The 13,335-nt window shown below is 37.2% G+C and overlaps 1 protein-coding gene across 2 annotated transcripts in view; it reads left to right on the top strand.

Annotated features, from left to right (window-relative positions):
- The window catches only part of RALGPS1 (Ral GEF with PH domain and SH3 binding motif 1), a 75,364-nt gene that overhangs the window by 35,650 nt on the left and 26,379 nt on the right, over window positions 1-13,335 (top strand). For both annotated transcript variants that reach the window (XM_008931698.2, XM_018074245.1), the window contains 2 exons: window positions 8,574-8,711; window positions 10,400-10,493. In XM_008931698.2, the coding sequence (XP_008929946.1) occupies window positions 8,574-8,711; window positions 10,400-10,493 (232 nt within the window). The remainder of the gene's footprint in view (window positions 1-8,573; window positions 8,712-10,399; window positions 10,494-13,335) is intronic.

Raw genomic sequence — 13,335 nt, 5'->3', positions numbered from 1 at the left:
CGCGCTGCCGGAGGGGCTTCGAGCCTCGGCCCTGCCGGCTGAGCCCCCCGCCCGGAGCAGGACCCGGGCGCGGGGGAGGCCGAGTGTCAGCCAGGAGGCAGCGCTAATGCCCGAGGTCAGGCAGAATCCGGGAGACCGCCGGTCCGGTGTGTCGGATGGAGTGAGGGTGTGGAACTGCTCGGGACTCGGCCCCGAAATGCCGGGGGGGGCACTTCCTGCCGGACTGTCCCGTCACGGTGCACTCGGGGAGCGCGGCTGGACGTGCCTCAGTCCCGGCTCCCGGGCAGCGGCACCCAGGGGAGCGCACGGGGCTCCTCAGCACTGCCCAGGTCGTGTCTGTCAGGCAACAGCTCGATCCCAGAAATAAGGGAAGATAAAATTATCCAAATTCAAGCAAGCTCTTGAAACAGTCTAATGCAGATTGAGGATTCATAATTTGGCTGAACCCCAGAGCATTTTGTAATGTTTCTTCCCACTCATCGTGGTAATCTAAACCCTGTTTCTCGTTTGATTGCTGTGAATTCTTACTATTTTCCTAGAACCTTTTTAATAATTGCTATTACAGAACTTTCCGTGTGTCGAATGTTTTTAGTTATCAGCTGTCACCTCTGGGTTTAAAAAAGGTTTGTCCAATGAATGAATGTATTTAAGATGTGTTTATAACTTGCTGGGAATCTTGCAAAGAAATTACTGAAATTAAAAGTGAAAGTTCCCAATATAAAATCATACATTTTTATTACAGTTTAGCAAACCAAATGGTTGTTTCAGTCACTGTATATCACAGCCATCTTCAGAAAGCTATACCATATTGAAATAATAGGTTTCTTTGTAATTTATCTGTCAGTTTTAAAGATCTTTGGGTTTTGAAGAGATGGAGGAAACCAACATGAGAACACTGAGTACCTAAAGGACATATAAAGAGGTTTAAAGACACTGGATTAAAACAAACTATTTCTGTTCAAGTTAAAAAGCAAGTAGTTGCTATTCTAATAATAAATTATTTCCATCATAAAAGTGGATGTCAGAAAAAAACCCACATCTAAATATATTTCAGTAGCAATTCAGTACACCTTGGGCTTTTTAAGTTCCTTGTACCTTTACTGTATGGTCTGAGATTCCTTCAGGGAGTATTAGCACCTCTAATTATTTACTGGTTTTATGTTACCATTATTTTCTATTTTAACTCAAAGCTTATTCATTTCTGTTTCTAAAGAGGAGGACACAGGGACTGGAGTGGCCATTTCAGTGCTATTTAGTAGCATAGTCTGGATTCTTGGGATTAAAGTTGTCCAAAGCTTTTCCAATGCACCAGTTTTATACTGAAAATTGAACCAAAAAGTGATAATTCTATTCATTTTTGACAGATTTATCAGTAGTCCTATTAAGCTTTCCTTTCAAGTTCTATGTGATTCATACTCCTTCCTTTCTAAGGTGCCTTTTCAGCCTAGGATACACAGAGCTGCTCAAGGAAGGGTAGTGGGAGCAGGAAGAACATAGGGAGTGGTTTGCCATGAGTGTTTGCCAGGATATTGAAGTGGCTGTTTCCTGTGCTGATTGGTTTCTCCAATTTCTAACTCCTTGTAGAGCTGGGTAGGTGATTCCCTGCCTAGATTACTACTTGGCTGGAGTATCTAGTTTTCATTTTAAAAGTAATATTTTTAGATTCTTTGCTTTTGTAGGAAAATAAGGTTTCTAACTTACAGTTATGCCCCTCAGCAACAAGGTTCTTGAAAAACAGGATTTCCTGGGGATGAGGTTGTTTATTTAGGATGATATTTATAAAGCATCCATAATGCCTTTTAAACTCCTTAGCATATAGTTAAAATCCATTGATTTTAGGTCACTTAAATAAGTGCGGTTATATGCCTAAAAATTTTACCCAATGAAGGAGATTAGAGACTTCTCTTGTGTGTTTTTTAGTCAATGTCAGTAAAGTTCTCTTACAGGTAATTGTGTTATAAATAAAAATATTTGAAAAATCAAAAATAGACAAACTATTTCTTTTCTGTCCTCTTTGAACAAGAAATGTATTATTACACAGATCAGCCTTCTGATTAAGTGCTGAGTGCGTCTGTCTTTTTAAAGCTAAGTAAGCTGTTCCTGTAAGCTTTTGTATATGGCTCATTCCAAATCACATATGACAAAGCTGCCATGTTTCTTTGACCTGTGTCACATTTGTCTACAGGGAAAAAGAAAAGTTGTTGCAACTTGATAGATGACAGGGAACTTTTGTTTGGATGTGCCGAACATTTGTAGGATATCTGAATTGTTTGGATAACAATAGGTGTTTGCTCTTTGTGAAGGATTAAAGAAAAAAATGGGTTATGCCTTTGTGTGGGCATTCTGCTTGGACCAAGTGGGAATGCCTTTTCCTTGGATTTGTAGTACTGTGAAGTGCAGTTTGTTGCTTTTGTTAAAGGTTTTTGGCTGAATGATGTTCTTTGCAAAAAATTTCATAGTTAATTTGTCTTTCATACTGACAATCTCAGGAATCAGCTTGTATTAAAATCTACGATTGGAGAATAACATCCAGTAAGGTACTAACACCCTGTTATTTCTGGCTGTGGAAGCTGACAGTCGTCAGCAGCAGGGTAATGCAGTCGTCAGGGAAGGGTTTTGGCTTTGCAAATGAGTGAAAATACTATAAAACAGCTGGTCATAAAAATTAACTTAGGGTCAGTGATCAGAAGCTCAAAGTAAACAAAAGAGATAAGAATGTGCCAATCTTGAAAAAGTAGACTTTGAGAAATGAAACAATTTGATTTTTCAGAGAGAGTGCAGTTCAATTGCCACAATACCTTTCAAAACTAAAAATTAAAAAAAAAAATGTTTCTGTAAGAATAGCAGAAAAAGCGAACAGACAAATTCAAAGAATAAATCTTGTAAAGAAAAATTACCACCCAGACTTAAACCTAAAAGTTTTTATGTAAGATCTATCTCAGGAAGTCCCTTAACCACCACTTGCTGCTGACAGGAAGCTACATCTGGAAAACAGCTATTGTACCTTTGTCTTTTTCCTATACTCTTTTTTGAAGCATTCTCTGCTTTCTGACGCTGGATAGCATATGTTTAAAAATGTTAAAATGCAACCTTCTTAAAGTATTTAATCTCCTGTAATATATTTTTCCTGATTTTTGGGAAAAGTATTAGGAAATAGTTGGGTTTTGGGGAAAAAAATGAAAAAAAAAATTGGCAGTACTTTCAATAAAGTCTGATTCCTTTAGAGGGAAAGCTTTGCTAGAAAGCTCCAGACAGCTTCAGAATTTTTTAGCCTGTTTCAATGAATAAGAAAATTATTTGCACCGGTCAGAAGTGATTCAGGGTACAACTTCCTGAACATCGTTTCAGCTGAATTATTGGTAGTGTTTTCTTTCATGTGGTGGTATCTTAGTTTGAAAACTGCTTGGTTTTTGCTGCACTTACTGATCTGTTTTTCTCTGTTAGGCTTCATTGCTGCAGTGACAAAGGTGGGATGATTAATTCCAGTGATCCATTAGGGTGAGACTATTCAGGAAAGACCACAGTGTCAACAACATCAAATTTTAATTTTGTTAGTTGAGCCAAAATAAGGTAGTCTCTCTAGCTCTATATTTTTATAAGGTAAATTTTGCTTATGTCTCATGATAAAAGAGATCTTGAAGTACTTGCTTTATTCACTGTTAAAATCGACGTCCGTTGCCTGCTTGTACATGCAGAACCTTGCTGCTGCAGCAGTTTAGTCTATCTAACTGCTGTACTCCAAACTCCCCTACAATAATAGATGTGTGGGTATAGGCTAGCACATTTATCATGTTTATTGTAGAATAATAGAGTTGTGGCTGGAACAGACCCCTGGAGATCGTCTGGTCCAGCCTTCTGTGGAAAGCAGGGCCGTAGATTCGGTTATCCAGGGTCCAGTCAAGCCAAATCTTGGAATATTTCCAGCAAGGGAAGTTGCTATCCCCTACCAGGGAACCTATTCTAATATTTCATTGTACTCACGGAAGAGATTTTTTACTTATATTCAGACCGAATGTCTGCCATTGCCTCTTGTCCTGTTGCTGAGTATCACTCTGAGTATTTCCATCTTCCCTGTAACTACCTTGTAGGTACTGGAAGAGTGGTCAGGTCCCATTCCTGCCCTTTCACTTGTCTAAGCTGAACAAATCCAATTCCTTTAACGTTTTTTCCTGTGACAAGTTTTCCGACTCTGTGATCACCTTGATGCCATCCATGGGAACATCTCATAATTATGTAATGTCTCTCTTGAGACATTTTATAATGAATGTTTCTGTGTGTTACAAATCCCATGGTATTGCCTTTGCAAATGTTTGTCTTCCGTTGTTTTTAGAGTACTCCAAGTCCTACCAAGGTTAACCAGTATATACATTTGGTTTTGTAGAAAATTTTTCCAGCCCTTACTCCATGGAAAATATCCAGTCTTCTTGAAACCAGCGATACCACAAAACTGTTGGCTTTTCTGCCTATGAGCTCGTCTCCTAACAATGGTGTCTTTGGTTTTACAAACTGCTGACTGAAGTAATTTGGACTTTCTACCACGTAGTAAATTGATAAGTTTCTTTCCCTCTGTCCTCTACTTTATTTAGTATGGTACAACCACACTACTGTATGTGGGAAAATGCTTTCATAAATATATCTGACTACAAATTGGAAACATATCTTCATCTCTTCTGGCTCTTCTATCAAACCAGTGTCATTATTCAATTTTTGAGGAGGAAAAAATGGAAAACAATTACTTTCCGTGAGTTCCCTTCTGTTATGTGTGCCAGTTACTGCACGTCTTGCAGACGCTGCTTCCTGTCCTGGAGGAGTGCTCTGTTCCCAGGCATCCATGTAACACGGCAGCACATGTGCATTTAGGGGCTGTGAATATCCATAGAAGTGTATATGATTGTAAGTAGGAACTAAATTGTCTGAGACTGTAAGAAAGAACTAAATTGTTCATTAAAACATTTAACTTTTTTCCTCCTCCTCTTACAGCATGTTTGTGGTTTTCACAGTAACAGTACAATTTTCCAAACAAGTGTGGTAGTTTATTACAGTATTTGATCAAAATGCTACTTAAGAATAACAAATTGAAGTCCCCAGGCTAATCAGAAATACTTCCCCATCAGCTAATTATTCTTTGTTGCAAACTAGTGAATGTCTGACTGACAAAAATACCATACAGCAGCTGTTTCCTAACTTGCATTTGCAGAACAGACAGCAGAGCACTGTGCACTAACGTATATGTCAAGTGTATGGTAGTGGTACGGTTTAACCACCTAATGGTGGGTTTGTTAGTCCTACTATTTTACAGGATAGTTTTATATCCATTAGAAAAAACAAGTTTAAAAAAAATAGAAAGGAAAAGAGACACAATTAAGAATGATGCAAGTTTTCAATCTTTATCTGCACAGGTTTTTTATGATCAGTTTTGCAACACTGTGTATTTGTGAGAAAATTTTTGGTACTGAAAGTTTTGGATTACGCTTTGTGCCCGCAAATTGTCATAAACCTCCAAAGAGATTTGAAATTCTGAATTTTTAAGACTAAACGGTGCTGCTCCTTCTACAGACTGTACATTGTTACAGTATTTTTGTGAGGAATTTAACCTCCAGTTTTGTTAAGTCTTCCTGGTCATATTTATTTTCATGAGGTCTTTCTGACAGGGAAATGCTCACGCTCTCTTTCTCTCTTAACTTTTGGGAAATAGATGATAATGGTAACTTGCCCTGGTCAAAGAAATCTGTGAAGGAAAAGAAAATTTGAACCCAGGTTTTCTAACTTCCAGGCAAATGCCTTAAAAACCAGATTTCCCTTTGTTTCTGTTACTGCAGCTTTTCTCATTGGTATTTTCCTTTGTACATGTGATTTAGTGGACGGAAAATGTTTTGTCTTTCATAGAATGTTATGTCAGTCTTTCTTAATGAGGAACAAATTACACACCGTAGCTGTTCATGAAAAATTTAAAGCTTAGATGCTCCAGCTGAGATTCATCAGAACTGGGTGAAGTAACCACTGATTTCAGAAGGCTTGGGAGTATTTTTCTTACAACCTTGTTGTTAGTACCAAACAACTCCCCAAAGTATGCTTATTTATTATCTGCCTCAGTGCTACTTTCTTTTTCACAGAAACCTTGAGTATTGAATAGAGAAAATAATAGGAGAAACTTAGCTGTGAATCAAGACACCATTATATAGACTTAGGTCTGCATCCTGCTGAACACTGCAGTTCTCTATAAATATTTTTTTCAATAAAATTTAGCTTTGGAAGTTGTTTTCTGGTGGACGGAGCACTCAAAATGCATTATCTGGGTGGCATTGACTGTTACATTTCAAGGTCGCTTTTTGTTGTACTAATGTTTCCCTATCTTTAAACTGTTAGTAATATTATTGCTTTGTTTGCGCTCTTCAGTAAAAATTTAAGAGCTTGGTATTACAGGTTTGGGGTTTTTTTTGCCAATTTAAAAATAATACTCTTTACATTATTTACATTTATTTACATTTACAATATTTTAAAAAATAATCACTCTTTACATAGAGTGATTTTCACTGATAGATTTAATTCTGGGTTATTTGACTGTGCTTTTTCTTAGTCCATGTTAGTTTTTCCATGATACCATAAACTAATGAAGCACAATGTTGTCTGCATACAATACCCAGCTGCGAAATTAGTTCTGGTAACAATGGAGAAAAGTGAGTATCACTGGAAAATGATACTTGCCTGTGGAAGAAGCTGCCCATGAGCTCACCCTCTGGAAAATATCCTGATGGCTCCACAGCTTAGAGAGCTTTTTTCAGTGCACAGTAGCACAAATTGAGCCAAAGTTTGAAAAGCTAGTGCTGTGTGTTTGCTTTGGCTTGGGTAGCCCTGAGCCTTTCCTTTGAGAAACAGATCTTGAAGTCTTTTGCTGAAGGGTATGATTTTGTCATTCCTTGGTACAAAATAAACTGATTCTCATCTGTTCCTATTATCACGTCATATATGTAGAAGAGTTCAAAATGTCACTGCCCAGATGCAGGCTTGTAACACTAAAAAAAAAATAAATCAAAGAATCATCCTTCTTGCTTTAAAAGAAGAGACAGAGAGAAACAACCTTAGAAAGGTGTTGCTTGGTGTGTAATTACAAAGAGTTTGGAGTTTTTTCTTATACTGTAAAGAAGAAAACTTCTAGTAAGTCACATGCTTTTCTTAGATTTGCTAGACTGTGCTGGTGGTCTGTAACTTGTAGCTCTGTATGATAATAATGAGGCATTACTAGAGAACACATAAGAACATTTTCATTTGAGGAAAGATTTATATTTTCCCAGATGGAAATATGATTTCTAGGGGTTTGGGTTGTGGGGGGTTTTTTGTTGGTTTGTTGTTTTTTTTTTTTTTTTTACCTGAGTAAGTTTGAGGCATACTTACAACCAGGAAATGACGTGAAAATAATTTGTTTTCACTGCACAAACTTGATATCCTTCCAGTGATCTGATCATTATCAGTAATTAATGCAGGCATACTGAGATTCTCTCAGAAGCAGTTTGCTTAGGCGTGCTCCCTGCATTTCCTTCCCCTTTGAAAAATTGTGCTTGACTAGCATAACTGCATTGCCTGTTGTTTTAATAGGTGGGTTTTGTCGAGGAAATGTAATGTTGTAAAGCTAGAAGAGTGAAAGCAAGACAGCAAGCTATTTTCCTGGAATTAAGACTGTTCTTTTCAAGGCAGGGCAAGAAAGCATGGGCCAAAGGGGGAGTAATTAATTATAAACATGCTCAAAAACCAGTATGGAAAATCCAGTGTGGAAATATGGTAGATTTTTATGCTGCACAAATTATTTTCCTGCTCAAAAGAATGTTCCCTTCTTTGTTATGCAACAAAGAGGCACTAACTTTCCTGCACAGGTCACAGAACAGTTTAGGAATATGATAAATTAGAGCTTGCCTTTTAGCTGACCCTAAACGTTTGAGCAATCCTTTAAAAAAAATCAGACCGAGATAATGTTTTTGACACACTAGCAATAGCTGCAGTGGCCCCTGAATGGAGCACATACAGACATTTCTGTTCAGTCTACAGCATCCACAGCAGACTCAGCACATTTTGTTCTTGATGGAAAAACTACATTTTTTGATGCTGTTTTCTAAATTAAGAAGTCTTTATGCTTTCTTAAATCATTACATAATTAAGCCTAAGTATCTTCTCCTGATGTCTTCTAGCAAAGTCAGCCTGGAGCCAGAGCCAAAGCTGCAGTAATTCCTTCCAGCAGTGACTAGTGGCATTGCAGGGGGCTCTGGTCATGTCCCCATCCTCACTCCACCAGTCAGGGCAGCTCTCACTCTCTTTTTTTAGTGTCCTTGTTATGGTCCTGCAAATTGCTCATAGTAGGCATTAGCCTAAGTGCACAAAAGCTTTTCTGTCCTTTTTTAAGAGGTGTCATAGAACTCAAGCAGTAATTATGGAATTTTTCAATATGCAAATGCCAAGGTCTCCTTTGTTTAATGGGTCCAGACCACAGTGGGAGTAAATAGCTGCTGGCTGTTATTAAGAATTATGCAACTATTTCTGTTTGAAACACTGGATCAATTGGTTGATTGATTTGTTTGTTTCAGGAATTTATCTCTTGGATTTAATCTACATTGATTCTGCATATCCCGCTTCAGACAGCATTATGGAGAATGAACAAAGATCCAATCAAATGAACAATATCCTCCGAATAATAGCTGATCTGCAAGTCTCCTGTAACTATGGTTGGTAAATTTTGTTATGCCTATTAAACCTTAGCTAAATTTTCTTTAGTACAACATTGTGAAAGCAGTTTTTGGCCCTTAGTAAAGGCAACACAAGAGGCTAACGTTGGTAGAGTTGGACACTGACAAGTGATATAACTTCCACTCCTGTGAAGCTTTGGTCTTACCAGTAAATTGGGCAGATAAATATGTATTCAAAATTGTAAGAGCTATAACAGAGGTTGCATAGAATTTACTGCTACATGTGGGCTACAGAAGACGTACTTTCAAGTGCAGCTATTGCATTTGTGTTATATTCCATTTCCACCAGAGGCAATTAGAGAGAATTATTTTAATATTTTCCCTTTACCGTGCAGTAGAAATGATGAGTGTAGAATGTGTCATTTCATTATAATTTTGTTGTTAACATCCTGATGATACATTTACAAAATGAAATACAAATATTTCAGTCTATACAAGTTGTTCACTTGTGTTAAGCTTTTCCATGTACGTTGCTCCTGGATGAAGTGATGAAAATGAGGGCTAGTTCCTTTTGTTAACACAATTTTACTCTAAAATTAATTTCTGCAGTTCTAGCCTGCTAGTGAAGCCGTATGTCAAGAAATGTGCTGAGTTTGGAGTCTTGATGAATACTCGGCGTGCTTTTGGGGACTTAGCATGACTTTTCATTGCTTAAACATGAAACAAGCTGATAGGCCTTGACAGCAGCTATACAACTGAATAAATTCAGAACATTTAAATGCTACAGTTTTGGAGAGCTTAGTAAAAAAAAATGAAATGTTAGATTGTGAGAACACAGGGCGAGAAATTAACTGTGTATGCTGAAGTATCCAGCCCTTGTCCTTTGGTATTATTGTCAACTTTGGTATTTTAAAGTATTTAAAGGTAGTGACTAGCCATAGTAATGTATGATTATGAATAGCTAGATTATTCAGATGTCATTTTCTTGTTGTAAATTTCATTTTGTCTCTGAATACTTTGAATGACAAAGAAACCTCATTATTTCAGTGACCCTTGCCTTTTGACAGTTTTGGTATCTTCCTGCAGTGCTATGCATTGAGTGCTTTCGTTAAAATCAGGATGAAAATTAAAATATGGCCTTGAAGAAACAATGTTCTGGAATAATGGGTGCCTTTAAAACAGTTGTCTTGTCTTTACAAGAGCATGAAAGTTAAGTTAGGTACTACGAGGCATATTCCTGTCCATGCACCCTGTGTCCAGGGGTTCTTCTGTCATTCTGAATTTAGTGTCTTTCATTCTTGGTATTCAGCATTGTAATTTTTAATTAATTATTTAATAATTTTTAAGTCTCTTCAATTCTTATTCATAAGAGAACCACTAATAGCCGTGGCTGCAGGTTTTGATTTTCCCCAGAACAATGAGCAAAAATTCTAGCAGAGTTTGCAGCAAATAACTCTTTTCCACCTGTAAGACAACATCTAATAAAATCCATGAGCTTTCCTGATGATTAAGTGTATCTTTGTTTTGTTTAACAACTGAGAGCATCACTTTTTCTCCATCTTTAACATCTTAGAGTCAAAGTAGTATTTCTGCCTGATTTATTCTTTAGGAAAGTTCAAATTCTCTTGTTTCCATTAAGGTAACCGTGAGAACCAGAAGAAAAACCTGAAACAATAATCGATTTTGGATGTTCATCTTCTTTGTTTGTTTGTTTGAACACTCCACAGATCATCTTACAACACTTCCCCATGTGCAAAAGTATTTGAAGTCTGTCCGTTACATTGAAGAACTTCAGAAATTTGTAGAAGATGACAATTATAAGTAAGTACTGTTCTTTTCTTCAGGCTTTGGGAAATTTAGAGGAAAGATCACTTGGTTCTTAGTTTGGTTAGGAGCTGAACAGAAAGCCCTTGGCTGAAGATGTTTTGGAGTGTTTCCACTGAGTAAAATCCAGAATCACAGTCTTCCTTTATGACTATAAGCAGATTTACAAAATGAAATATATTTGTAACAGTTAAAAGTAGATGAAAATCTAGTCTTTATTCTATTACATGATGGTCATATGCTGGGAATTTTGTTCAGTAACCCTAAAATCATCTCCAAGATTGACTCTATGGTGTCATGAATAATACATGAACAACATCTACCAATTTCAAATAACTATTTTTAATAAATTGGTACTTAAGATTTGGAGGTTTAAGTTTTGGGGGTTTAAGTGTGTCAAACCAATGCTTACAGAAGACCAGGAGAGGAGCTAACCCGCACAATGGTTTGATGTTTTCATAGCAAAATTTATCTGCTCCGTGGAATTAGAATTCCTGCCAGAGTACTGATGCATGTTCTTCCTTTTCACATCCCATGATATTGTATATGTTTCACATATAGAGACAACATTGTGCAAGAGATGCACATTGACCATGAGCAGTGCACACAGCCTTTGAAAAGGTCAGGCAGACCAAGACATTTGTTAAAGGTAGTCTGAGAATTAAATCTCAGTGTTAAAATTTAACACATGGTCATTATTTACTAATTTCCCCCATACTTCCATGCTTCATTAAAGTAGTGAAGATAGAGCAAAATTAAACTGAGTAGTCATTGGTAAAGGTGAAGACTTGTGGTTAGGATAGGCTTTACAGCCCTTGGATTGGATTAAAGAAACTGGTCATGTTGTTTAGTTTGATTTTTAGATGGAGTTTCCTATTGACGCAAGTGTTTATACAATAGCTTTTATGAACTGTACTATCTTAGAAAAACAAATTAAGGAAATGTTTTCTATAAACAAATGATATTATGACAATATTTGGAAAAAATGCAAGTAATTCCATTTTAAATTTTAATATTAATTTAACTTTGGCAGCAGCCTTGCTGATAATGCTGTAAGATATTTGATGTATCTTAAAGATCATTTAGTACTTTTTCTTTTGATTTAGTTATTTGTGAGACTAATTCAATCAAGTTGAGCAGTTTTCTTTCTAGGCTTCACTGTGGCAAGGAAAAACTTGACTAAAGTCACAAATGGTATCAAAAAGAAGGAAAGATTAAATTCTTACCACAAGAAAGTTACTGCAGCTTACATACATTGGAGAACCTTGATCTTTTTCTGCTCTGTTTGTTTCATCAGACTAAAGCTTTAAATTAAAAAAAACCCTATTAATTTAAATTCATCAAAACTCATCACATCTAACCTTAAAGGAAACTCTCATTCCTCATCCATTTTTGCATTTGGTAAGAAGTTTTTGGATTTTCTTTTGAATATTTGATTTCACATTTTCCTCTCGGTTTCCCCTAATGGATCTTTAGTTTCATAGCATTTTCTAGTCCCGTACCAGAAGAAACTTTAAGCCTAAAAAATGCAGAGTAGTAAGTTTTTAGAGTGGGAAAGAATCTCCTCTCTCTTCCTTTTTCCAGTGACTGCTCTTTTTGAGCCAAGGACAGCATTAGTGCTCTCTGCAGAGATGTATGTGTGACCTTTGGCATGAAGAACAGAACTGTCACACTACCAGGCTGTCAGGGAAAGAAGCTTAGATAGTTGCCCTAAAATGTATTGGCAGAATCCCAACACACGTTTCACCAAATGAGAACCTCAATTACACTGAAAAGGAAAATTTGGCAGCCAGTTTATATAAACAGAGCTTTTCTCTACAATTTTTTGTGCTAGTCCAATTGCTTCCTTTAGGTTCATGCTTGTCAGCAAGTAGGAATGCTCCAGAAAACCCCTGACAATGATATCATACCCTAAAAATAACAGATCTTTCTTGCGCAGCCTATATACTGTTTTTTTGCAGAAGCTGCCCAGTTATAGCAGTATATAACATTGTGGCACCATGCCGTATCCTTTCCTAACCTGACATGCCTTGCAGCCATTCCTAAACAATCTTTTTGCTGACCTTTTGGTATCATTAGACCACTCCTTTTATTCTCCACAGTTGTTCTTTGAGTAAAACCAGTTTTAAGATTATTTTTTGTATTACAATGTTACTTGTCTGGACAGGAGAGTCAGGATTGGAATCCTGTTGTGTAAGCTTCTATCTATACCTATTTATACCTGTAATTCAGTCCTTCAGAGCATATTAATTCAGTCCTTCAGAGATATTCCAATATAGTAGTAAGATGATTTATAGAAAAATCAGTTCAAATTTGGTTCAGATAGGCAGGATGCTACTGGAAAGCATCCAAGAGAAATTAATAGGCAATTAAAAGGTTATACTGACTCCTAGCAGTGCTGGTACTCTAGAAGTGCGAGCTGCACCGTGTGGTTCTAGTCCTGTGGGAACGGGAATTGAATGGCAGGTGCTTAAAATATTAATACTGATAACAGTGAACCTTGGCCACAGACCATCTTAAAAAGGCCTCCCAGGCAGCTCTAGTCTCCGGACCTTTTCCACCAAGAATTGTGATCAAAGGTGGGGGGAGGGGAAAACCTTCACTGTTAGTCTGAGATGCATACTGATCCCATGGCCACATGGTTCAGTAGCTATAGTTGTGGCTTGACTGCCTCTTCTTCGGGATACAGAGTAGAATCATAGAATCATGGAATCACTAAGGTTGGAAAAGACCTCCAAAATCATCAAGCCCAACCTTTGAACAATCACCACCTCATCAACCAGACCAGAGCACTGAGTGCCACATCCAGTCATTCCTTGAACACCTCCAGGGATGAGGA

This window comes from Manacus vitellinus, unplaced genomic scaffold (assembly GCF_001715985.3).
Source record: "Manacus vitellinus isolate BGI_N305 unplaced genomic scaffold, ASM171598v3 scaffold_27_pilon, whole genome shotgun sequence".
In the NCBI taxonomy this organism is placed as follows: Eukaryota; Metazoa; Chordata; class Aves; order Passeriformes; family Pipridae; genus Manacus; species Manacus vitellinus.
The sequence above is the reverse complement of the archived record's forward strand: the minus strand, read 5'-3'. Positions and strand labels throughout refer to the sequence as shown.